This window comes from Lissotriton vulgaris, chromosome 9, assembly GCF_964263255.1.
Source record: "Lissotriton vulgaris chromosome 9, aLisVul1.2, whole genome shotgun sequence".
NCBI lineage: Eukaryota > Metazoa > Chordata > Amphibia > Caudata > Salamandridae > Lissotriton > Lissotriton vulgaris.
Window position 1 is genome coordinate 932,764,303 of NC_141697.1, and position 25,996 is coordinate 932,790,298.

General features: G+C 46.3%; 1 protein-coding gene across 1 annotated transcript in view; it reads right to left on the reverse strand.

The window, feature by feature from the left end:
• Positions 1 to 25,996, reverse strand: part of RNF123 (ring finger protein 123) — a 2,099,603-nt gene that overhangs the window by 572,655 nt on the left and 1,500,952 nt on the right. The window contains exons 34-35 of the mRNA XM_086938772.1: positions 15,743 to 15,818; positions 13,747 to 13,831 (exon numbers count right to left, since the gene is read on the reverse strand). Coding sequence (XP_086794898.1) covers positions 13,747 to 13,831; positions 15,743 to 15,818 — 161 coding nt within the window. The remainder of the gene's footprint in view (positions 1 to 13,746; positions 13,832 to 15,742; positions 15,819 to 25,996) is intronic.

The following is a 25,996-nucleotide window of genomic DNA, read 5'->3' on the forward strand; positions in this document are numbered from 1 at the left end:
TCGAAGCATTGTTTGAAATGCTCGAGCTGACCCTTGGGAACTATACGGTAACACCAGATATGGAATTCCCTTACCCGTAGTATGTGGCATCAACCCACACACCCAACAATTAGTAGTGTTAACCACTAACTGATGCTGATGGAGGAGCTGAATAAAGGAATTGTTGCGGAATTCTACACGTCTAGCCTGTTCGTGTTCCGGTAACATATGAAAGGAATGAGGAGAAGCAGTAGAAGTAAGATTAGGGTAAGGAGTAGGAGTAGGGGTAGGAAGTAAGAAGTAAGACATAGTGTAATACACCCCACCCGCCAAAAATGCAGAAGCAGTCAGAAACAATACAAACAATTGGAATACAAAACATTTAGTACGACTAAGTTTCTGCAGTCTGACTCTATACGCCTGAGCTCCCTCCAAATCATTCAGCTTCGAAAATGCCATTTCCCTACGACCGTCCGCAACGTTTCTTGACGCACTTCGTTCTGTGCAGCAATAGTCAATCCCCAGGAGTTCCTAGGAACCGACGGCCTTTAACCTAGCGTCAAGACCTACTGTCCAGAAGGAAGTACGCGCGCGGCCCTACGGCCCTCAATACACAATATGTATTTTATTTAGCACAATATTTCAGCTGTGGAAAGAAAAAGATACAAGAAAGAAGCTTGATATATGTACAAAACAATTTTCAATGATACGAGTGTTCAAAGTTGATCAGGGGAAACGAGGATATTGCAGTTATCAATTCAGCAAAGCAAGAAAATTTTATTTGTCCTTAGTATGAGAACGCAGAGAATATCGATGTTTCCCGAGACGTGTCTGCTCGTCGAACAAAGGATCCGTTGAAGAGACAGCGTCCTGTTGATCAATTGGTTGATTTGATCTTGAGTCTTTTGCTGACAAATGTTCAACAGTGGCTTTCTGCTGCGCTGAGTGTTCACCAACAAGCTGTGCGTCGCTAAAAGGTACAAACGCCGGCAATGTTTCTGCTTCTGTTGACGCAATGCCTTTCCTCACCCACGGGTCTGCCGGCAAAGGAATAGGGACTCGCTTACAATGGGTAGCATGTACCCAATTCTTCCGCCCCTCAAGACGAACGGCAGTCCTCGTGGCCAGGAGCACCTGGTAAGGTCCGGTGAAACGGGGGTCCAGATTCTTCTTGCGTGAAAAATTACGGGTAACTACCCAATCTCCGGGCTGGAGCTGGTGGCCTGGACCCTCCGTCTGCGTCGGCAAGGCGTCGTAAACCTGTTGATGAATTAACCTCAGTTTAGCAGTCAAGTCATGTAAGTAATCAATCAACATCGGATACTCAAGATCAACGAATATACCTGGCCTAGGAACCCCCCACACATTCGCAGGACGGCCGAACACTATTTCATAGGGACTAAGCCCTATTCGGGAGTGTACAGTCGCCCTAGTTGACAGTAATGCTAGAGGCAAAGCGTCAGGCCACGAAAGTCCAGTCGTAGCCTGAATCTTCGCTAGCTTTAGTTTAAGGGTGCCATTGTACCCTTCAACCAATCCAGCTGACTGGGGATGATTGGCGCTATGGAATTTTTGATTAATTCCAAGGCCCTTACACACACTCTTCATTACACTTCCAACAAACTCACTTCCGTTATCTGACCACACGACTCTAGGCATTCCATACCGAGGAAAGTATTCCTTCAGTAGGATTTTCGCAGTAGACAAAGCCGTATTATCCTTGAGGGGATAGGCCTCGATCCATCGGGAGAATGCGCAAACCACAACCAAAACATATTTCAGGTTATTGCATCGCTCCATATGGATGAAGTCCAATTGGATCACCTCAAAGGGATACGAAGGAGGAGCAAAACTGCCAGGGGGGGTTGGGGTTCCTTTGCCAGGATTGTACATTATACACACCATACAATTCTTCACCAAGCGTTCAGCACACTTAGTAATTCCATCATTCTTCCACACAGCGGCCAACAACTTACAAATACCTTTCGCGCTAATATGTGCTAACCCGTGTGCCATTGTCACAACGGCCAGTACATACGCATCAGGAACCATCCATCTTTTCTGATCTGACAAATCAATCCAGCAACCATTCACATCCAACCTTCCCGTACTTTCTTTCCACTTCATCTTTTCAGTGTCGGTGGCCTCATTCTGTATTGCTTTCACACTCTCTATAGTATCCTCACACATACTCGATTCTGTAGGCCACCTAACCGAACTCGTCACATACATTCGAGTGCTAAGGTTCCGGGCAGTCTCCTTAGCAATCTCATCTGCAAACGCATTACCACGACCAACATCATCCGTCACTTTACGATGCGCACTACACTTAACAATTGCAACTTGAGCAGGCAAAGTCAATGCATCCAAAAGATCGTTCACGAGCTGGCCATGCTGTATTTTCGTGCCATGTGACGTGAAGAAACCACGCTCTCGCCACAACCGTCCAAAGCTATGTGCTACACCGAAAGCGTACTGACTATCGGTGTACACATTCACACGTTTACCTTTTGCTAATACACATGCTCTAGTAAGAGCAATCAGCTCTGCAGCTTGGGCAGAATTCTGATTCAATCTTGCAGTCTCAACAACAGTATTCAACGTCACAACAGCATAAGCAGTAGTCACATCACCATTCGGCAATTTAAAACATGACCCATCCACATACAGAGTGCCCTCCGGGTCTTCCAATGGGGTGTTTTTAAGGTCCACTCGACCTTTTGTTTCCTCCTCTGTCCGCAAGTAACAGTCATGTTCTGTTACTGCATCTGACTCTGCACTAATTGGTAACAAAGTTGCCGGATTTAGGACATTACAACGTTTTATCTGAATATGGCTTGCCAAGAGCGTCAATTCGTACCCAGATAACCTCGCACTCGTCAAGTGCTGAGTTTTCGTTCGATTCAAAAGAGTATCGACTGCATGCGGAACCATCACCGTAAGCATATTATCCATGACCAATCCTGCTGATTGTCGGATGGAGACCGCAGCTGCCGCAGTTGCTCTCAAACAACTCGGCAATGCTCTAGCTACTGGGTCTAAGGTCGAGGAAAAATATGCACATGGACGTTGCTTACCACCAAAAGGTTGCGTTAAGACACTCAAAGCACAACCTTCCCTCTCGTGAACATATAACGTGAACGGCTTGCTGTAATCAGGGGTACCTAACACAGGAGCCGAACACAATGAGTCACGTAATTCAGAAAAACTTTTCTGACATTCTTCCGTCCATGGTAAAGGAGTTGAAACATCCTTGCACGTAAGAGCCACCAATGGTTTCGCTAGCAATGAAAAATTAGGAATCCACTGCCTGCAGTACGACGTGATACCTAGAAAGGCACGCACATCTCTTTGGGTTTGTGGCACAGCCATTCGCGCAATCGCTGCAATTCTCTCTGGGGTCAATCTCCTTCCCTCCTTTGACAATAAGTGACCGAGGTAGGTGACTTCTTGACAACAATATTGGAGTTTAGAAGGTGACACCTTGTGATTTAACTCACAGAGATGTTGCAGCAACGATACCGTAGCAAGTTTGCAAATGTCCTGAGTATCAGCAGCCACCAATAAGTCGTCGACATATTGGATTAAAGCCGCACCAACCGGTAACCTAAACGCATCCAGTTGACCCTTCAAAGCTTGACTGTAAATCGATGGACTTTCACAGTAGCCCTGAGGAGCGCGTTTGAACCGGAAGCTACGTCCACCAAGAGAGAAACCGAAAAGGTCCCTGCTCTCTTCGGCAATCGGGATGCTGAAAAACGCATTTTTCAAATCAATCACCGAGAACCACGAAGCAGTAGCTGGAATCAGAGTCAGTAGCGCCGTGATGTCAGGCACAACAGGGAATTGAGGAACCACAATTTTATTTACCTCCCGTAAATCGATAACAAAACGATAAACAGGCGGTTTGGTAGGATCAGTACGTTTTAGAATGGGCAGTACAGGGCTATTGCACACGTTTCCCCGAGTCTCCTCAATAACATCTTTCTCGATCAAATCATAGATGATCGCTAACAAAGCTCGTTCACCATCAAGGGAGATACGGTATTGGGGAATACGTGGCAATCGCACATTCGATTTCAACTGAACAACATAAGGGGAGATATCAAGTAGGCCCACATCATTTGGACCCGTCGCCCACAAAGACGCAGGAAGAGAATCCAATTCCGGTGGAAGCTTATCGAGAGACAAATACATGGGAGAGACTACTCTCTCTCCAAACGTAAGCTTTACACCTGCAGGAGAACAATACAAAGTTGCATACAAACGTTTAAGCAAATCCAGACCCAAAAGATTTTCACCACAACCCGTGGTTAAAATCAACGGAGCTTCGAGCTCACGAGGCCCAATTTTAAGGGGCAAAGGGCGTGAAACTGGATTGCTAACGGGGGCGCCAGAGAATCCAACGGAAACATTTGTTAAGCCAGACAAAGGTGCGCCAGGGAGTTTCGAATGCATGATAGAACTTTTCGCTGCACCAGTGTCCAACAGAAAAGGCTCAACGACGCCCGATGTAGCAACTGCGACGTAAGGCCCTCTCTGATCAACCGGAACTGATACCACTCCCTCTCCTTGTCTTTGGCTGTCCTAGTAATTACTATCGTCAGTTCCCTGATCGACGTAATAATCGTCTACATTGTACTGCGCAGATCGTCCTTGTGATGATCCACGTTGATCGAAACAGTTATTAGAATTAGATGAATTGTCAGAACGGTCGTTCTGAGCACCACGACCTCTACCACGTGATGTATTCTGTGAACCACCACGGCCTCCTCTAGACGAATTACCACTATTACGGTCATTTAAAGCAGGACAATCAAATTTAATGTGTCCCTCCTGTCTACAATAAGCACATTGATTGTACCCTAACGAAGATCGTTGAAAAGAGGAATCATTACGCGGCTGCGATCGATTCGATTGCGACTGTGATCTATTCTGCTGAGGCGCATTCTGATTAGAACGCGGCGGATATGCTTGTTGCAACAACACTTTAGTTTTCAGCTCTTTCGTCTTTTTATCAGCACGGTCAGTTTCCTCTTTTTCTCTATTTTCATAATATTGTGCCGTAGCCAAGATCTGAGCTGAGGTAGAAACGGCCCACGCACTTTCTGAATTTTTCAATTTATGGCTCAAGTCGGGCAATAAGTTCGATACGAATTTATCCACAAACAACCGTTGTCCACCCTCAGTACCCATATCCTGTCCACTATGATCAACGAATGTTTCCTCAAACCTCGTAAAGAAGTCTGAAACACTCTCATCCTTCTTCTGCTTACAGGCTGACAACTTGTCCCAATTCACCCTCATAGCTGGCATGAGCGTTTTCATTAATGTAATGATTCGCTGGGGAAGAAGTTCAATCAACTGATCGGGTTTAGTAGCAGCCACTTGTCCAGCGTCTGCCGCTGTAATAGCAGCCCAATCACCACCTAATTCATTTGTGTGATCTTGGTGACGAATCTTGGCCCATACCGGTTGCGGTACGACATTGCCAAACAACATGTCGATATCGGCAAGATTCATTATCGTAGCGTCTACGAGCTGCGATAATTCCTTATAATACCCTGCAGGATTTTTGCGAGGATCGGGCAAAGTTTGTTTCACCTGAAGCACTTCCGATCGTTTCCATGGGAGGTGTATCCACACTCTCTGGAAATGCGCCGGAACTGGCTGGGCAGCATTAGTATTATCAGCCGGTACCCAAACCGGCGGAACTTCACGCATAGGATATTGGCCAGACTCATCTCCTTTCTCAATGTCCTCAACGAACAATGCATGAGGAATAGGAGCGGGACGAAGAGATAACAACCGCTCAATAGCGCGTCGGACATTAGTGTCGACTATCAGTCCAGTTGCGAACTGAAGCCGAAGTTCAGACAGGGCGTACAGCACCTCGTCAGGCGCAAAGGCCACTATCTGATCATGTAAGAACTTGCACATTTCATCAAACACATATCTCTGAGTAGGTATGTTGAATTGATCAAACGTTTCGAGGACAACACGAGGTGGATTTCTAACAGGGTTTACTATCCAACCCATCGCCATATTGCATAGCGCAACACGTTCTCTATTAGCAGGAAGCTGGCTACGTCTCTGAGGACCATCAAAACCAGCAGACCCAAAAACAGGTCCGAGCGACTGAAAGAAGTTTGTCGCAATGGGAGAATTACGGTTACGAGCAGAGGGACAAGAGTAAGATACAGGACTAACAAGAGAAGGAGTAGAAACATTAGCAACAACAGGGGTTAACAACACAGGAGCAGTAGTGTGAGCAGGAGTATGTGGAAGCGGAGGAGCAGTAGGAATAGAAACAGGCAAAGGAGCAGGAACAGTTGGAAGAGCGGGTGCAGGTTGAGGAACTGGTGGAGGAATAACAGGTGGAAGAACAGGTACGGCAGGGACCACAGGAGCTGCGATACCCTGTACGTACGGAGGTGGCGACTTCATAAGATAGGACATTAAAGAGTCCTCAACGGCCTCTTCCTTCTTATCCGACTCCGTAGGCAAAGCAGGATAGCATTTATCTATAGACATACGCTGTAGCCTCTCAAACACTTCCTTATCCTTATCCTCCTTATCACGCTGAAACTGCTCAGCTTTCTTCACTATGGTAGCAACATTATCTCGCTCACTACGTTTATTCTGTCTGATCTCTTTCTGTCGGGCTTCTTTGCGCCAGAACCGAAAGGCATCAAACATGGCCGGCCTAGATTTGCGTTCGAACAACTTTATTTCCAAATTATCTAAGATCGACGCTTCGAAGCTACCGTGAGGTGGCCAACGAAGATCACCGTCTTTCTTTGTATATTTTATCCAATAATCGTTAAAAGCAATCGGGCCTAGCCCATGTTTGCTATATAGGTCATAAGTAGGAGTTCCAACCGGAGGTATCGGACACGAGTCCTCCAGCAGGGAATCCGCACCACAAGGTCTAAAGCAACTGAACAAAGTACTGCGACCAGGCATCTTGCACACTAGCCGAGTTTCACAAACTTCAAGGGTTACGGGATTTACCAAGTCCCAGCAAGAACAAAACCCTCGGTCTTTGGCGGCTGCAGTCGTCAAACAAATACAACAACAAAGTACGCTAGCAAAGTGTCACCGACAAAAACACTCACACAGCGTGTACAACAAAAAACACTCGCTAAAGTGTTTACAACCAAGGACACCCGCTAAAGTGTCTACAACAAAAACACTCGCTAAAAGTGTTTACAACCAAGGACTCTGGGAGCGACCCACAAATACTTAACTCAAAGATCAATGGCGTCCTCAGGAAGGCCCGTCTATCGTCTCGCTATACCAAGGTCTACGCCAGGCGCCAAAACAGGTCTACAGTCAGGGCAGCAGTCCGTCGCAGCCGTTAGGAGGCGGGAATCTTCGCGGGAAAAGTCTTCGGGCCACTTATTTCGACAACAGGATCGATGAAGCGGGGTGCACCTTCCCTCGGAGATTTCACACGAAGTTCCTCACGATAGTCGGGCTTGGACCGGTACCACTGATGCAGCCCCACGTTGGGCGCCAACTGAAGGACTGGGCTCTTTTGGACCCAGCGGTGCCAGGGCACAACACCTGAAACCTTCGTGGGTAACCTGCTCCGGCGTACAAGTCACAGAGACACGGGACACTTCCTTCGGCGTCAAAGAGTCAAGGTTTATTTACTGCAGGGAACACAGAAGTCACAGGAAGTACATCGAGTGTAGTTCGGGGAGACTGCTTCAAATTGGTTTTGTGGATCGCTCCTTTTATACAGTTTTTACCCATAAGATAACATGAGACACAATAGTTTACAACCCGGTTCCCACATTTTACTCTCAGAGGGGTCGCTTTGGTCATTTTGAAACACATAAGGTCCGGAACATAAGTGCGGAAACATTTGGCAGTTCCCAACTGTAAAAACCCATCTTCCCACCATTAGCAAATTCCAATCAGCAATAAAGTAGATCGAAATAGGAACGAAGACAGGTGCAGAGGAAGACGGAGACAGTGGGGAGATCGGAAAGGGTGTAAAAGGGGAGGTAACGAGAAGCACGAGATACAGGCATCAAAGGGACGTGCTTAATGAGATGCACGGCTGAGACAATAAGTCCGTGCGGCAAGATGAGCCTCGAGCGGCGCCATCTGCCTTACAGTAGCAACCCCCTCATCATAAAGACACTTACAAAGGACATGTGTTCTTCCGCAAATATCTTGGGAGTCCCAGGGTCGCGAAGCGGACAGCGTCCGTTCGCTGACTACTTGAGGGCAAGAGACAAAATGGATGCCGTATCTAAAATGGAACCCGTGGGTACAGATGAAAAGCCCACCTAACAAACGAACGGTTTAAGTTAGCACAGCGAAACTGCGCACACTTACTAAACTCGTCATTTGCGGTTCATAGATACTAGACTCGACCATATTCGTACGAGTCGAAAACACCACTTACAATTGTCACGGAACCTCACTACGTATTCGTTAATGCGTGCCAGCGTCTCGGTGGAGGGTGTATTAGTGTATTGGGATTCCAATGCCCCCAGTTGCTCTTCCAACCGCAGCAATTCTCCCCTCAGGTCGCGGAGGATTCCTGCAGAAGTGCTTATGCACACCACCTGATCATCACCTTAAAGGCTTCCCATAGGGTTGCGCGACTGTCGACTGTGCCCGTATTCAATTCAAAGTACTGTATAACAGCATTCCTAGTTGTCTCAGCATAAACCGGGTTTAGCAGTGAGTCAGCACGAAAGCGCCAGGTAAAGGGTCGGTGCGGGTTGGGGGGTATAGCTACTGTAAGACCAATGGATTATGATCTGATAGGGTTCTCGTTATTGTGTAAACCCTCTCTACCCATCCATTACCCTCCCTATTGAGTATCCAGTAATCTAGCCAAGACCAGCTATTGAATACGGGAGTGAAGTGTCTACCTTCCAGAACCCCTTCATTACGCAGCCGCGAGGCATCCACCAGGCCTATCTATTCCATAAAATCCCGTATGCACTGCGCAACTTTAATCGTATGCGCCCCAGTAGGGCAAGATTTATCTACGTGTGGATTAAGATGTGTGTTGAGGTCTCCCCCACATATCAGCGCAGCCTCCGGCCAAGTGCGCAGTATGTTAAACAGTTTCAAGAAAGACGTTGTATCATCTACCACCTGACCGTATATGTTTACTATTGTTACCAAAACCATCCCCATCTTCCCATGGGCCATACGGCCCTCAGTGTCAACGCAGGTCTTAATAGGCTTGAAAGGGACTCCTCTCTTGATAAGGATAAGGACCCCCCTCACATAAGTGGAATAAGATGAGGCCAGGCGATAAGATGCCCATCTACGTGCCACAGAACCCTCTGTGTGTTTACTCAGGTGGGTCTCTTGTAGAAGAGCAATTTGAACTTTGTGCCTATCCAGCTGTGCCAGCATTTGCCTCGTCTTCTTGGGTGTGTTCAGGCCTCGGACATTCCAAGTAATGCAGGTGTACAGTTCACCTGTCATCTATAACCAAGTGTAGGACAGTGAGTGCAGAGAACTATTCTAAAGCACAGATGCACGGGTGAGACCCAGAACTGCATGTCATTGTACCTCCAATCACAAAATCTTGGAGGATTCATATGTCTGGCTCTGATATCCTTCGGGATCTTGTTCGCGCTATATAAAACGTTATATATAAATAAATAAATAAATAAATAAATAAATAAAGGAAGAATAAACAACCGCCCCTCCCCCCACCCACTTCGGCATCCCAAAAGTGCCAAAGACATGATCCACCCACAACCCACATCCCAACGAAAACAGTAGAATACATCGCAACTGGTGGGCAATTCCCATCGGGGGACGTAGCGGCCAAGTCCACTCCCAGCTCTAAAAGGGAGGGGGCCGCCGAACAAAATTTTACTCAGCCCACTACTAAGGCTAACCACTAGGAAATCTAGGAAACAACTTTGTGAGGGACGACAGGCCAAGTAGTCCCGTCTTCTTGCACCAGGCGATTGAGCAGAGTTCAGCCACCCGACCCTACAATTCTTTGAGCACATAATACCTTTCTATCTAGCAGAGTTGGCTATGGCAATCTGATTCTCCTGGGTACATGAGTGACCTAGGTAACAATATCTACACCGCAATGAGTGTACAAACCATCCAAACAATATATCCTGCGAACTGGAGCACACATTACCACAGGGCCCATGCCCCCTTACTGTTCATTCATCAACGTCAGACGTGTGATCCGGTGATTTCCGTCTACGCCGCAGGGATCTGGCATGTTCCATCGCTTGCTTGGGATTCGTGAAGATTTTGCCACTGTCTGCCTCACCAATGCGCAACCTCGCCGGGTAGAGCATGGCAAAAGGGATCTGTTCCTTAAGCAGCACCTTCTTGACATTTTGAAACTCCTTCCGCGCCCCCTGCATATTCGCCGTGAAATCCAGGTAGAACGATAGAACATTGTTCTGTTGAGTTATCATGCTCTTTTTTCGAGTTATTCGCAAAACAGTGTCTTGGTCTCTGAAATTCAGCAATCGAGCAATTATGGGATGTGGCGGAGCACCAGGAGGAGGGCGCGCTGCTAAGGATCGATGGGCCCACTCTACAGCAAACATAGGTGACAGTTCATCAGTCCCACACATTTCTTGCAGCATCGTCTCCATATAGTCCTCTAGGCGCCCCACATTTGTAGATTCTGGAAGGCCTAAGACGCGTATGTTGTTGCGCCTTGATTTGGCTTAAATATCCTCATTCTTTGCTTGTATGACTGCAAGAAGTTTCGTGATGTCTGAAGTCTTCTCTGCTACCTGTTGAAGCCCGTCCTCCGCATCTGTAATGAGCTGTTCCGCATCGCCGATACGCGCTGACTGTTTATCAAGTTTCGCGGAGAAATGGTCCACTCTTCCATTGAGGGCCTCTATCTTCCCGTCTATGGCTTGGAGTCTGGCCTGGATGGCAGCTAGCGATTTCTCCAGCGCCTTTGAGCCTTGTGAAGCCGACTCCAGCTCAGAGTCTGAGGCCCCATTTTGGGTAGATTTGTCGCATTTGCGTAGCTCGAAGGTGAGGCGTAGTTGATTCTTTTCTGGCTTTCCCATACTGCCCGCCGTCCACAACAGGGTTCAGTACCTTGAGGCCAGACAATGCCGCACGTTGCACTTAACAGATTCACACTTATAGCCAGTCCCGCCCGGGTAGGAATAGAGCAAAGCAGGCGCCGACCTTGTTTCCCCCTTCAACAGTTCTGTAGTACCATCAGTCTCAGTGAACCTGTGCCGTGGGATCGCAGGCAGGATATGCGGGCACCTCAATCTGGGCAATTCTATTGTGCAATGTTGGTACTCAATCGATCAGTCCAATCTCTGCAGCCATAGGCACCCAAAAAACCACTCCAGCTGGCTCCCAAGAGGTAGTAGAGTTACACACACCGCAGCTCTCAGGGAGTGACACCGGTAGAGCGGTACAGGGGGGGCACAGCAAGCGGGACCCACGGTGATAAGCCGGCACATTCACCACATACTGGTGAAATGCGCTACCGTGTACCAGACAAGGAGCCACAGATGATCAGTCCTCACCAGCACATCCGGAGCTGAGACCCGCCAAACCACTCCGCGCAGCTATCACCTGCAACAGACACTGCATGCAGGGAGTTCCGTTATTAGCAATTTAGTTTGCGCTCTCCTCCGTCAAAGTATAGGATCAGATGCTGGCAATAGGAAAGTCGGCGATGTGCCATAACAAGGGGTGTCAGCTCCGGTGTGATTATTAGTCATGCGGCCTACGCCTGGTCTGCGAGCGAGCGCCGGCTTGCGTTGTCTCAGTAGCCCAGCGCACCCAGCGGGTCCCCAGCTCACCCAGATCGAGCGTCAGTGATGCTCCGCTTTGCAACTTAGCTGATTTAGAGGCACCGCTCTAATCCGTGCAGTCTCCGCTGTGCCTCGATCAGTCCCAAGAACCTCCGATCTGCGATCCCGGGCAGATAAAGAGCACGAAAAGAGGGGCTCCCTCGCTCACTCCGTCACCATGTCCACAAGGTCGCCTCGCCTCTCCCACTGTCAATCTCTCCTCAGAGCTCCTACTGTGACCAAACAGCACAGCATACGGTCGGTCGCAGTGTCAGCAACCCGGTCCCACTAGGTAGAACAACGTAATGGCTCAGTAGGAACAGGATAGCTGAAGGATATCAAACAGCGGCCGGCAGAGCAACACTACAGTGCGGCCATCTTGCCGATCGCCAGGCCCCGCCCCCTGCACATAACTAAATTACTAATAATGCAAGAGTGGCAAAAAACCTCCACATTTTTCCCAAGTCTAATTAGGGACACAAAACTTTTATCAGGGGAAAACTGCTAGGTATTTGCAGACACAAGGATTCTGGTTACTTCTAATTCTGGATATCTATAGTACTTGATATTTAGTACACCATATTTATGAGACAATATTTTTGTACACAATAATCTCACATACAACCATGGTGGGTGGAGATGACGTGCTGGTAGCACAGCATATGGCTTGAATATGGTTCAGGCAATCACATGATGCATTTATGAATGGGGGCACACAACGATGCAGCCCTCACACACAGAGTAAGCATTTAAGTGGTGTGGAAGGTCGGATCTGTTGTTTTTCCTGAAGTGCTAGAAGTAAATGAAATATACCCCTGCACTGGAAAATCCTCTCGAATGCTCAATTCACCATCTCTTTGGCAGCCAGTGACGTTTTCCCTATCAACCAATGTGAGAAAGAGCTATTAAAGCTGGCAGGCCGGCCATTTAGTTCTGTCCCTATCAATGCTTAGCTCAGCTTTATTTTCCTACATCACAATTGTATTCCTTGGCACTTCTGCTGCTCTGGACCATGCAGTAGGAGAGCTGTACTGTGTTGCTCTATTCCTCCCAGCCAAGCATAGTCCTTTAAAGCTCTAACATAAGAGGAGTTCAACTTTATCCTCAAAACCAGTCTCCCAAGACCATGGTTGGCAGAACAGAGCTAATGTGGCTAAAGACCTGTGAGAAGGTAAAGGGTGAAGGTAGTGCAAGTGATAACGCAGGTTCGTGTGTGCATCCATGTGTGTGTGCGTACATATGTTTGACGACATGTGCATGCCTGACAGGTGTCCTGTTTGCATGGTTAATGGGTACTTTGGCATGGCGGTACTGACTAGCATTTGGTTAGAAATGGGATGGAGGTATATGATGGCATTAGCTGGCTTATGACAGAAACTGTGTCATCCTGAAATAGCCGACATCAGACGATAGGATCCAAATAACTCAAATTCTATTAAAGCAGATTGGAGGAAGTATTATGTTTTACTCAGACTAGTAGCCCTGCTTACAAAAGTATTAAGAACGGTCAGTTTTCCAAAACTCCCTAATGCGTTTTGAACTTTACATATCCATGATAGTATGATTGACTTCCCAGGGTGAAGTAAGCTCTTTGAGGGCATTACAGGATGGACAAAAACATTGTCTAACCATCCACTGTTTCTAAATCAATGAAGTCCACACATGCCTGCATTACAAAGTCCATGGGACATTTCAAACAAAGCAAATTAAAATCCACTATTCATTAAATGTATTGCCACTCTTATATTCCCATAACATATACCCACTTCAGCTCTTTTCCATGTTTTGTTTTAATTGATTTTCCATGAAGTTAACAATTTTAAATCCAAGTTAAGGATTAAATGCCACCCCATTTTCCGCACAATATCAATTACAACATAGCGAATATTGTCCATATTGTGAGAATGAAAAGTACAAACTAAACCATTTAAAACAAAGGAGCCCTTAAAAATGAGACGGAACATCGACATACCCTTGTTCTTCACTGTCCACCAAAAGGCGTACAACAATACCAGTCACAGCAACAAGGATTGGATAGTGATCCACACTCTCTAAACCTAGGAGACAAAAGGCACTTACACAATTAACAAAAAGAATACATATAAACATCACATACATTACCAAAGAACACTTTCTGTTTAAGGAAAGACAACGTTACTAAGAAATAATAGTGGTTTTTCATCATGAGTCCCTTCATCATATACAACATCATTTGGATATTGCTGCAGGTACCCTGGTAGTGATATTCACAACATATTAAACATTCTAGTAATAATTCAAAAAATAATTAAAAATAGCAAATGAAATCACATTGAAGCGTTCCAAACACAAGTGGCAGATGCCGTGATGGGGAACTAAGAACCTGCCTCTATTTCTGCGAGTGAGTCATTAGTCATAATGCTTTTATAAGCACAGCTGATAATGCGTAAGGGGATCCTTGTTGGCAATAAATATAATGAAGTTGCATACCTTAGGACCACTGATTTGGACAGACATGGAGTTCCCACTACATATTCTTTATCTTTGAAATATACCAGTTGCAGGCTGTTCCAGGGCAGAAGCAACTGTACCTCTAGCTGGAACTGCACGTTTGGACTGTAATTTGTCTCTACAAGATTTTTGAGAATTTGGCAAACTCACAAAATGCTCACACTTGTCAAAAGTGGTCTCTGCATCGGTAAAGGTATGGCTCTGCACTGTGTAGTATAAAAGGATGTGTGTGTATCTAACAGTCCCAGAAACCTTGCAGTCAATCAAGACTTCTTAGAGTGATTACAAGCTTTCTTTTGCACAAGAAAGACTACTCAAGAATCTTTACTTCCATACTTTTGCCAGTGCATTAGTGATGCCTAAGTCTCCAAATCCTGCTCGCGAAGTTGTAAGAGGAAAGACATGAGTAGTGGAAGGGGGGTTATAAATTATCTCCACTTCTGTGTAACTGGTATTATGTTCTCCTATTTTGCAAAGAACACTGGTGTTTCCTATGTGTTTGAGCTCATAATCGCAGTTTCTACGAGTTTGAAGAAGATGATGGGTTCACCAGCGGCTATTGAAAAGCTGATGCGCCTCTTATTCCCCTTGTACCACTTCTATTGAGTTTTCCCTGACACTGCTGAACTTGATTAATAAGGTTTCATGGAAGACCAGGCCTGTAAGAAGGGTTTAGAGGTTTAATATTTTTGAGACGCCCCATATCTCAGCTGACATGACTGTTGTCATTCAGAGAATTCACAGAAACTCCCAGAACCCTCAGGTGGGCGCCCCATCATAGGTGATCAAAAACCTCTAGTCTAATCTCAAAATGGCATTCAATCCACTCAGTGGGAAGGAATTAATCTCCTGCACTTTAGCTGAAGTATCAGTCAACAGCCATTCCACACTGGTAACTATTGACTAGGGGAATGAATAACGTTATTTTTGTCCCACTAGTTTGATATTTTTAGTCTTTTTCATATAAGTAACCCACTCCAAAATTCCAAACAACATAGGTGTATAGGAACATCCATTTACAAAGTGCTCCCATGTCTTCGCAGGCATCACCACACCCCTGTCAGTAGAAGGGCGTGGATGAACCCTAGCTTAGTGTTGTACTATTTCCTTTTGTAGACATCACTCTCCCAAGTTAGATAATCCAGTTTCTATCTTATGCTTTTCGACACAGCCTCACTCTCGCCTACTATTATCCTGTAGATCTTAGATGACCTAAACAGGGCCCATATGCGATTCGCCTTCTCAGAACCTAAAAGGGCTCCTTATTCAGTTCCTTCTTCCCTCTCCTAGTCCAGCTGGGCTGAAGACGTCATTGTTTCCTATACGGCACTGCTAGATCACTGCATAAGGAGCAGAGAACGGATATTCAGTATAGGCAGGGGAAAGACAGTCAAGTGAAAAAGAGGATCACTGGTGTTCTTTGCATAATCTAAGAATTTTTAATTCTCACAAATAGCAGTGAAAACAATTAAGCTGACCTGGAAGACGAAGGCTGACCACTCTGTCGAAGAGGTTCCTCTCTGCTGTCACCCGATTCAACACCTGGTTCAGCAGCTGCAAGCAGAGACATTTCACAGAATTTCATTCATTTGCGCAATCATCCAATTGAGACAGGGATTAACGAATATTTGTATTAGATGTGATGCCCTATATTTATATTTGATTCAGAATTACAATTAGTTCAGTACAGTTTTAGCCTTAATACAAGGTTGAAAAGTGTAATATGTTGGAGTTAAATCAAATGGATGATATGAGGTCTGTAAAGCCCTGCTCCTAACCTTAATTATTTCCACAAGCGCCTATTTAGCAACCTTGTCTTTCATATAAAACAAAACCAAATCAACTACTATCCTAAAGAGTGAAAGTGAAGTAACAATAGGAAACTAACCACACAGGAAGAGCTTAAATAGGCTAGCCGACAGTGGCTGCCAACAAAAGAGCTATTAGGTGTGATCATTGTGGTTTGTTTTGCCAAAATAAATCGAAGACTTGTTAATAGGTTAGCACATGCATGACTGCCAGTCATTGTCATGCATGGGTCTGCATACACCTTAGAAGAAGACAGTCCCAGGCACACTACTAATAGCAATCCCTACAGACTGCTTAAGAAATACTCGCTTCTGCACTGTCAAAAGTCAGTATGTTGCATCTTGTTACTTCATAAGTAAATAAAGATTTGTAACCAGGTTGATTGCTACTGTACATATCTCATTTAAGTACCTGTTAACATAGAACAGTGGGCAGTGCGGAACACAACACTTACTTAAGGGGGCAGCGGGTGGGAGCAGGTGGGAATGTGAGGTGTACAGATGCATATTGTTTCATGTTACAGTTTTGTTCCAATATGACTATATGTGGATTTGTGTCTTAATAAGGCAGACTGCAATTGGGGCCGGTGGGCATTCAGAAGATAGATGTACTTCGTGATGGCAATAAATGTGGCTCCGTGCCCGGATGTATCCGGATTGTATAATATCAAATTCAAATAAAATAGGTTGTGAAAAAAAAACATATAACAGTGGGACCACAGAAGATATGGTAACTCTGGCTCATAAAAATTCAGACATTTAAACTCATCCATGCTTTTTTCCAATCTTATACATGTTGACTATAATAAGCCAGCTTGAAGGCCAAACACAGGTTGCTGTGCAGCAACAGAGGGATTTTAGGACCAATTGCCTTCTCACATATAGTATTCAAAATATAGTAATGTATGTTATCTTACAGCCACAGTATCCGCAAAGTATTCCTCCAGAGTGTTTAGAAACTATGACGTCTTCTGAAAATCGACCGCCCAAGGGCAGAGATACACCAACATTTTAGCAGAGCCTTAAAGACAACCATATTTAATTGGTCTTTAGAAACTGCTTAGACATCTTCAATAGTATCATGCAAGCATGGCTATAAAGAACAGCAGATACATCTGTGGGTGTATGTAGAGAGTAAATTACTATCTCAATCTTCTATTAAGGAGTTTGTCAGCAGGTGCCTCATCTTATTAATATCCTCTATGACCCAGACTTAGTCCAAACAACCTTTTCCCCAGCAATAACTCTCCAGTGTAACCAGGTTGTGCAAAGTAGTTTCAGTCTCGTCTTTGTCTGCCCTGCATGTGATGACATCAGGGTATACTGTGTCAAATTTTGTGCTGGTAACAGTTCCTAGAATGTTTTCAGTGGCCCATCGAGAAGTGCAGAGAGGTACCACAAGAGAATTGATAGTTACGATTACAGCAGATGATACCTTAGAATACCTTGGGATCTTATCAATATTGGTGGTAACTCATGAGGAGGTTAATGAGTGGCAGTGAGTAATCTGCAGGAAGGTGTAATATCCACTAGAAATATATTTACTGAGGGTGAGTAACTTTTCTTACTGATGCATACTTAGTCACGTAGATTCTTCCCCTTATAACTGAGTTCCAAAGCAATATTATACAGGGAAGTGGAACTTAATTGTGCTGATTAAAAAACAAAGTCATGCAACAGAGCACTGTCAAAGTCTGAAGTTACTGCATGCCTGAGATGTGTAGCATTAATATCTCAAAGGTATGTAAGACCAAGTGGCCGACCAGCAAATATCAGCCACCAAAAGATCTCAGGCAAGCGCATTAGAGGAAGCTATTGCCAGCTTTGAAAAGAATTCTGTAGAATAGCTGCCCCCATAAATTTCCCATATTCCTGACTGACCGGAACTAAGGGTCATGAAAAAAGTGTAAAGAATCACAAGTTTACGAAAGATCATAAACCCCTGCTTCAACAGAAACACTACATTGGTTGTAACCATATATGCCCTCCTTGCCTAAACCAGTTTTGCCCAGTTCAGGAGCCCTTGGCTTCTGCTATGGCGCAAAATTACACAAAGGTCAGGGGAGTGACCACCACCTGTCCAGCTTCTCTCTAGGGAGCTGCCCAGAGCTCCTTCCAGTGGTCACTTGATTCTGCCTTGTTAAATCTTGACCCAGAGCATCTGACTGACTATACCAGCAGAATAGCGTCCCTGCCCCCCTCCCTGTTTGGTGGGTCACCACAGAAGAGGTCCTTCCACTTTTTAGGGTTACTTAAGGGCTCCCCTGAGGGTGGGACCTTAGATTCATCTGGACAACACCTTCAAGGACAGACTCTTCTGTAGGTGGACACTGGAACTCTGCGGTTTCTTCTAGCCAGGACTACAGACAAGACTGCTCTCGGCAGGAAGACTCCTGCTGCAACTTTTTCTCCATGCTCTTCAAATTTCTGCAACTCCATGGCTGTGCATCCTCAGAGTCAGCAAGGACTCTGCCTGCATCCAAGCAAGCAGGAATCTCCCTTGGAGTGAAGGAGTCACTTCCCTGAATCTGCAGGCAACTCTACGTCGGCAACCGGTTTGCTGATGCTGTTTCCCACGGACATCGCCTGGTTCTGCAACACAGGTAGTGATTTGTTGGTTCTCCAAAGGCCTGACCAGTTTTCCCTGCAAATTGGTTGACTGTAATGCCTCTCCAGCCAGCGTGAACCACCTCCCTACGCTCCACATCTGTTTGCTGTTGCCAAGACTTGTTGGCTCTCTTCATGGAAGATCTTCAAGTTCCAAGAAACCCCAGCCTCCAGCATTGAACAGTCCCAAGAACAACGTCCTGCCTGCATCCTCTGCACCGGGGGCCTACATCTTCTGTGTGCTGCTGAGGCGTCCCTCCTACTCCCTGTGACAGGTGCCAGACGGTCCCCAAGGGGGCTCCAACGATTCCTGCGGGCTCTCCTGCATGTTGGGGGCCAGCTTTCACTTACCCTTGCTGGGTTAGCCCCACATACCTCGATGGTCTTTTTCTGCAACCCGACTGTTGCGGCTGCCAGGGCTTGTTGGTGATCCTGCCGGCCAATGATCTTCCTGAATTCCTCATCCGTTGTGGAACAGCTCATGGATGACTCTTGTGCTCCTACATCGTCACCATGGCTCCACAGCTGCTCCATCAAGACCGTCGTGCTGCAGCAAGTACTTCTGACAAAGTAGTGGAGAAGCGTGGCTCAATGATTAGAGCGGCAGACCCTGATGCAGAGGTCTGGCCCGGGACCAGGGTTCAATTCCCGCCTCGGCGGCTCTTGGACTCAATTTCCCCGGAACTGATAATTCTCGCCTCGGTGCCTAGTCTAATCATGGGTCCCACTCTTTGACTCTGAGCAATAGCTTGCTTAATCTCCACAACGGCCCCAGCAGCGCTGTGGACGCCTGGCTTCACCTTGGGGGTGCCCAGGAGTGGACATTTCACAGGAAAGCCGCCAGGATGGGTTCCACAGCGGTATGAATACAGCGCTACGAGGCCTCCAGGTAGAAGTGCGTTATATAAATACTCTACATTTACATTTACATTTACAAAGGGTAGCATTCGCTCCTACGCCTCCTTGACACCTCTGGGTGGTTTGGACACTGCCCCCTCTGCTTTCAGGTGCTTTTTGTCAAGAATCCACATTTGGGTTCCACCGTCCTGGTCCACGAGTTGCTGCAGCAGCCGGACATCAAAGATCCTCCATTGGTTCCTACGGGCAGTTCCGACGCCATTTCATCCCTATGCACCTGGGCTTCCTGTTGTAGGTATCCTAGTTCCCTGGGTACCCACGGGTAGGCTGGCTCTCCAAACTTTCCTGATCCAATTGGTGTTTCCGGGGTCCTTTGGGAAGGGTCCTGAAACAAGAATATACAATCCGCGACGTACCCTGTGTTATCCTATTGACGTCTGTACCCGGGCACCTAAGGGTCCCTAGCTACTCACCTTTATGGGTTCCTTGCTGCCCCTGGGCTTCTCCATCCTTGGGTAGAGTCTCGTTTTGGTACTTACCTCTTATTCCACTTTCTTACTATAGGGTTTGGACCCCCTATATGGCCCCACATGCTACTTACCTGTTATTGAAGTATTCCTGATGTGTATTTGGTATCTCCGGGTAGGAGATACACCAAGATAATTATAAATGTTGTTATAAAAAATACTACGGTATTTTGTAAGCACTGGTGTGGTTCTTTCTCATTTGAAACTTGCTGACTATGTGGTAAATGTACAACTTTACACCCTCCTGAATAAGCCTTAGCTTCTTTCCACAGCTACCCCTTGAGAGCTTTGGTTATCAGGAACCTAAACACTATCACTAAGGGTTGCCTGGACTCAGTGCACAGTGCCTCACCATAGGTGGAACCTAAATACTAAGCCAGCTTCCTACAACTAGACGATATCCACTGTGGAAAAGACCATGACCTTGCAGGAAGTTATTTCATATAATGTTGAAAGGATTACACGGAGGAAATTGCAAGGTTTTCAATATGGCTGCCTATGCTCAAAATGAAATAACAAGGCGGTCTAGTTGTTGGCACAAATTCAAGCTAATGCACACGCATGAACAAAGCGTTGCACACTTCAACTGATTTCCCTGAAGAGAATGGTAGAGTCTCCATAGCACATCATTATCTCAACAGAATTCGTGAGGAAAAAAGTCAGAGAGCAGCGTTTATGCATCCACATGTGCAGTAGTGTTTGTGAGTCGGAGAGCAGTGTTCATTCTCTCACATGTGTGTAGTGTCTGTTAACCTCTATTGAGCACAAGTGTCTTCAGAGAAAAATCCAAGAAGCATTGATAGGATTTCCAGTAATTAGTGTCACCTCTAAGAAAAGTTCCGGACAGATGAATAGTGTATCATCAGATTGCGTGAGCAAACATTGAAGTCAAGGGTTCTATACCAGATTTTATTCATCAGAGTAATTAATTTGAGTATCATAGACTGAAGTAAGTGGCATAAAATGTATTTCTTCAAGATGAAATATAGACTATTCAGTAATAGCAAAATAACATATTTAAAACTAAGTACAAGGAAAATAAAAACTTCAGGAGTATCCTCATCTATCTAGAAATACACATATATATATATATATATATATATATATATATATATATATATATATATATATATATATATATATATATATAGCAACTGATGATTCAAAAATATTAAGAGACTAACAAGCATTCAATATTCTAATTTCTCAAACAAGTAATAATCTACTATTCGTCAGCAGTACACATTGATTAACAGGAATTAGGCCAGAAAAAAACAGCATCTTATCTACTCCGATGCAAGATACTAAATAATAAAGAGAGACGCAAACCCTCAAAAGAGTTCAGGTAGCAAGGAAGGAGAATTGTATTAAACTCATTTGATTGTAATTACCATAATGTGTGCTTAGAGGCTAAATCGACAGGGTGTCCCTAGTAACAAATGTTATAATTTACTGTAGGTACCTGTTCGAGAAACAACCAAATAAGATGGGGTTGTCCTGTTGCAAAGTAGAAGCACCTGACATTGAGGAGTCTCTCTTTTATCCCCTTACCCTTTTCCCCCATGCTGGTGCTTGAGGCAGATGTTTATCATCTGTTGTGTGTAGTAGAAGTTGGGAAAATCTTCTGCCTCTGTGGAAATAACAATCAGTTACCATGACAGCATGCCATTAAGTGGCATTCGACAGCTCTGCGTACAAGTTGTCTGTGAGAAGGGACATTGCGATGCCCACATAAGTGTCAAACTGGCGCTCTGACATCTGTTTCTTGTGTGACTATTTCCGCACCAAAAACATGGAGCCAAGCAAAAAACAATGTTATATGACCAATGTGCAGTGTCTAAACGGAATCTTAAGGTGAAGATCCCAGGTCTCACAACAGGGAGGATGGGTGGGTCGGGGAGGAATCTGAAGTTAGATAGAGTCTCTACTAGAAAAGGTGTTACCAAAGGTACGAATCGTGTTCTTCTGATGGAGAATAGCAACTGCAGAGTCCTCATCTTAGAATAGAAACCCAAGCAATACTGTGGGACGCTATCTCTCTACATAGTGTACTAAAAAGAACTACACCATGCAGATAGTCCAGTGGGTCCCCAATTGGCTTACAGAGATTAAAATAGATAATACCAACGCTCTCTTTAGTGGTAGTGCGGGCGAGCAGGTAGGCTTAACAGAGGGCACTGCTAAGCATTTGTTGTACTCACAGAGGCAATAAAGGAGATGCATATTCTAAGAATAAATCCGACATAAAATTAGAAAAATAACACTTTTTATATATGTTTAAAAACCAAGAACTTCATTCACCGGTAAGTAATGTTTTCAATAGCAACGTGTACAGCTAAGTAAAGCTTTTAAAGTTGTGCGCCTTTACGCACAAAGCAATCATACGGAAGGAAAAGTCAGAGATGCATAAAAATAGGTACAGTCTGTTTCGGGGGGGGGGGGTCACCTTCTGGGTTTGTAGTTGTACTGGGCCAAGGTCCAAAGTAATAACAGCAGTTCTTGGGAACTGCTCGGGTTCTACTGGGAGCAGGGTGCTAATGAGGGTGGTAGCTGGCGTGCTACGAAGAAGGGGGGGCCACCCAAAAACAGGATGCACAGGGAGACTTGAGGACAAGTCCAAGAGCTCCCAAATGGAGGCTTGGGTTGCAAGGGGTCTTGGAGCAAGGGGGCACAGCTGGTTCATCAGGACCCGGTCCGAGCAGCTTGGGTGCAGAGTTGTTAGGTCGGCCAGGCTGGGTGCACAAAGCTGCTCCTCATGGTCAGGGATAAACAGCTGGCAGGGGCCAAATCAAGGCAGTTGGTCCACTCACAAAGTGGGTCTAAGTAAGCTGACGTCTCTCGACGGCCGCTTGGTCCTGATGCAGTGGGAATCTGGACTAGACTCTCACTGCTGGTGTTTGGTGTAGGGTGCCCTGTACCCCGAGGATTGGTGCTACACGGCTCCGGTTGGTTCTGGTATATTCACACTCAAGTGAGGAGACACATGAGGCCTTCCAGTGCATGCGTACCTTCTCCTGGTCATCTGTGGCATCAGTCGGGCTGGGGAGCTGAAAGGCGGTGGAATCAGTCTCTGCTTGTCAGTGCTTGCGGACTGCAAGGGAGTAGCTTGTCTACTCCATGGGAGACTGTAGGTGATTTTAGAAGTACTGGCAGGCTACCCAACGCTTTGGTAGTTCTCCAGCTAGCAGGACGAGTCACTCTGTCGCGATTGACAAGGGAGGGCTGAGGACAGGCAGGATTTCACACCAAAAGTCCACAGTTCTGCTGCAGTTCTCGCCAGGCAGTGGCTCTTCTTCGTCGTTCTCTTGATCCATCGAATCGGAGTGCGTGGGTTCAAGGGTGCCACCTAAATACTCAATTCAGGGGCTTTTAAAGTGAATGACGGGTATTAGCCAATGGAATACATACCTTTAGTGTGTCGCTACCCTCTATATGACCACGTCCTGTGGGAAGTGGGCATAGCGTGGTCATAGCCCTGAACCTAAAATGCTAATTCTGTCCAATACAAGATGGAGGAATCTGAAAAGTAGGGTCCACATCAGTTGGCCCGGCCTAGGTGTGGTGCTGGCTGAACGTGGAACACCTCCTAATCTTACTAATTTTCCCTTCAATCTTGCGACCAAAAGTGGAATCAGGACATGGGGGTGGGCCTCCACTATCTGGAGAGACATGGGTCGCATAACAAAGGCAGCAGGTCATTTAAAGCTTCCTGCTCTGGAATGCACATCCTGCGTGAAGGAGGTGAGAACACATTCGCCTGGAGCAGGCTTTGTACCTGGCATCAGAGAGCTATGACCTCAGGAGGTCAGAAACCTGTCCATGGTAGCTGACTGGTCGAGACCAGTCGCACAAGTTACTACTTGTGTAATGATATATCAGTAAGAGACATTAGTTAGTGATAAATTCCTTACCTTAATGACGTCACGGAGACTACTTTGGCGCCACCCATTCGCACGGACGTCAGTTCTGTATACAACTTTCCGCGCCAGGAACACAGAGCCATGCAAGAAACTGACCACTGGTGCCATGAAACTAGGGCCTTGAAAGGGATGACCTTTACCCTAGAAATCAGTTCGCAGAACGGGGAGGAAGGGTGGGGCAGTAAGGAATCTATCACTAACTAATGTCTCTTACAGATATACGTTACACAAGTAGTAACTTGTGCATATGAAAGAGACACGTTGGTGATAGATTCCTTACCTTAGAATAGATACACCAGCAATGCCAAACCAGGTGGTGGGTCTGCGAAAAAGATTACACCAGAAGGTCAAGGAGAACAGAATGGCCAAAGAAGCTGTCTCTCCGGACTTGACTGTCAAGGCAGTAATGCTTGGTAAACGTGTGCCGCGAAGCCCACGTAGCTGCCTGACAAATGTCCTGCAAGGGAACGCCACGTCCCAAGGCAGTAGTAGCTGTCGTTGCCCTGGTAGAATGGGCACGCAGCCCCACAGGAGGCTCCTTCTTGGCCAACGAGTAACATGCTTTTATGCACAGAACAACCCACCGAGAGATGGTTCGTTTGTGCATGGCCCAACCTTTTTTGACGCCAACGTAGCCAACAAAGAGTTGGTCATCCACCCGGATCTGTTGTGTGCGCTTCAGATAGACCGGGAGCGCACGTTTTGGGTCCAGACGGTGGAGCCTCTCTTCCTTTTTTGAAGGATGCAGAGGAGGAAAGAAGGAGGGCAAATTGATGGTCTGCCCGATGTGGAAGGGCGTGGAAACCTTTGGCAAGAAAGAAGGACGGGTCCTTAACACCACCCTGTCCGGATGAACAGAAAGGAAAGGAGGTTTGAAAGAAAGAGCCTGGAGCTCACTCACTCTTCTGGCAGAGGTGATAGCTACCCAGAAAGCAGTCTTGAGAGTGAGGAGAAGCAAAGGATAGTTATGAAGGGGCTCGAAGGGAGCACACATCAGATATGTCAAGACAAGGTTAAAGTCCCATTGAGGCAATATTAACGGCACGGGAGGAAATATGTGCGTAATGCCTTTCAGGAAACGGTTAATAACCGGGGACTTAAAAAGAGAAGGCTGATCTGGGAAGCCGTAGAAAGGCGGAGATGGCCGAAAGATAACCTTTGATTGTGCCCAGAGCAGAGCCCTGCTGCACCAAGGATAGAAGGAACAGAAGTAACCTCAGAAAGAGGGGGCAGAGAGGGGATCCACAGCCTTTGCTGTGCACCATGCCACAAATTTGTTCCACCTGCAGGCATATACCGTCTTAGTGGAGGGACGCCTACCTGCCAGAATGACATCACAGACTTCGGGAGGAAGATCGAAAGCTGTCAACTGTCGCCGTTCAATCTCCATGCATGGAGGTGGAGGCTAAACAGTTTCGGGTGGAGGACCGTCCCTGCTCCTACGACAGAAGATCATCCCGAAGAGGCAGTCGGATGGGGGGGGGATTGATCGCCATGGTGAGTAGCTCAGGAAGGGAGAAGGATCTAACACTGACTAAATCACGATTCATGAGCCACTACTGAATTGTCGTACAGTGCCCTCCGAAATCTGGACATGATCGGACAGGTTGCCCTGATGCCCACTGAAACTTCAGGTCCCACTGCAGAGCCCGCATATGCCATCTGGCATGTTGCACTAGCTGGATGTAGGAGGCCATCAGGCCCAGAAGCCGGAGGGTCATCCTGACTGAAATCCAGAATCATGGCCTGAATATCCCAGACTCGCTGCTCGGGAGGATAAACCCGAAACTACAGCGAATCCAGAACCGCTCCGATAAAGGGGAGCTTCTGAGGGGGAATCAGGTGCGACTTCGGCACTGTAGGAAGGGGGGTCTCTAGTTGGCGCAGTGCAGCACTGGCGACAAGCAGGGGCTCTCTCTTCCTTGTCAGGGCTGAGGGTTACCTCCAAGAACAACCTCTGCTTACCCTCTAGGTAGTGTGGCACAAGCAGTCTAGGCTAATCTCTGGGGCAC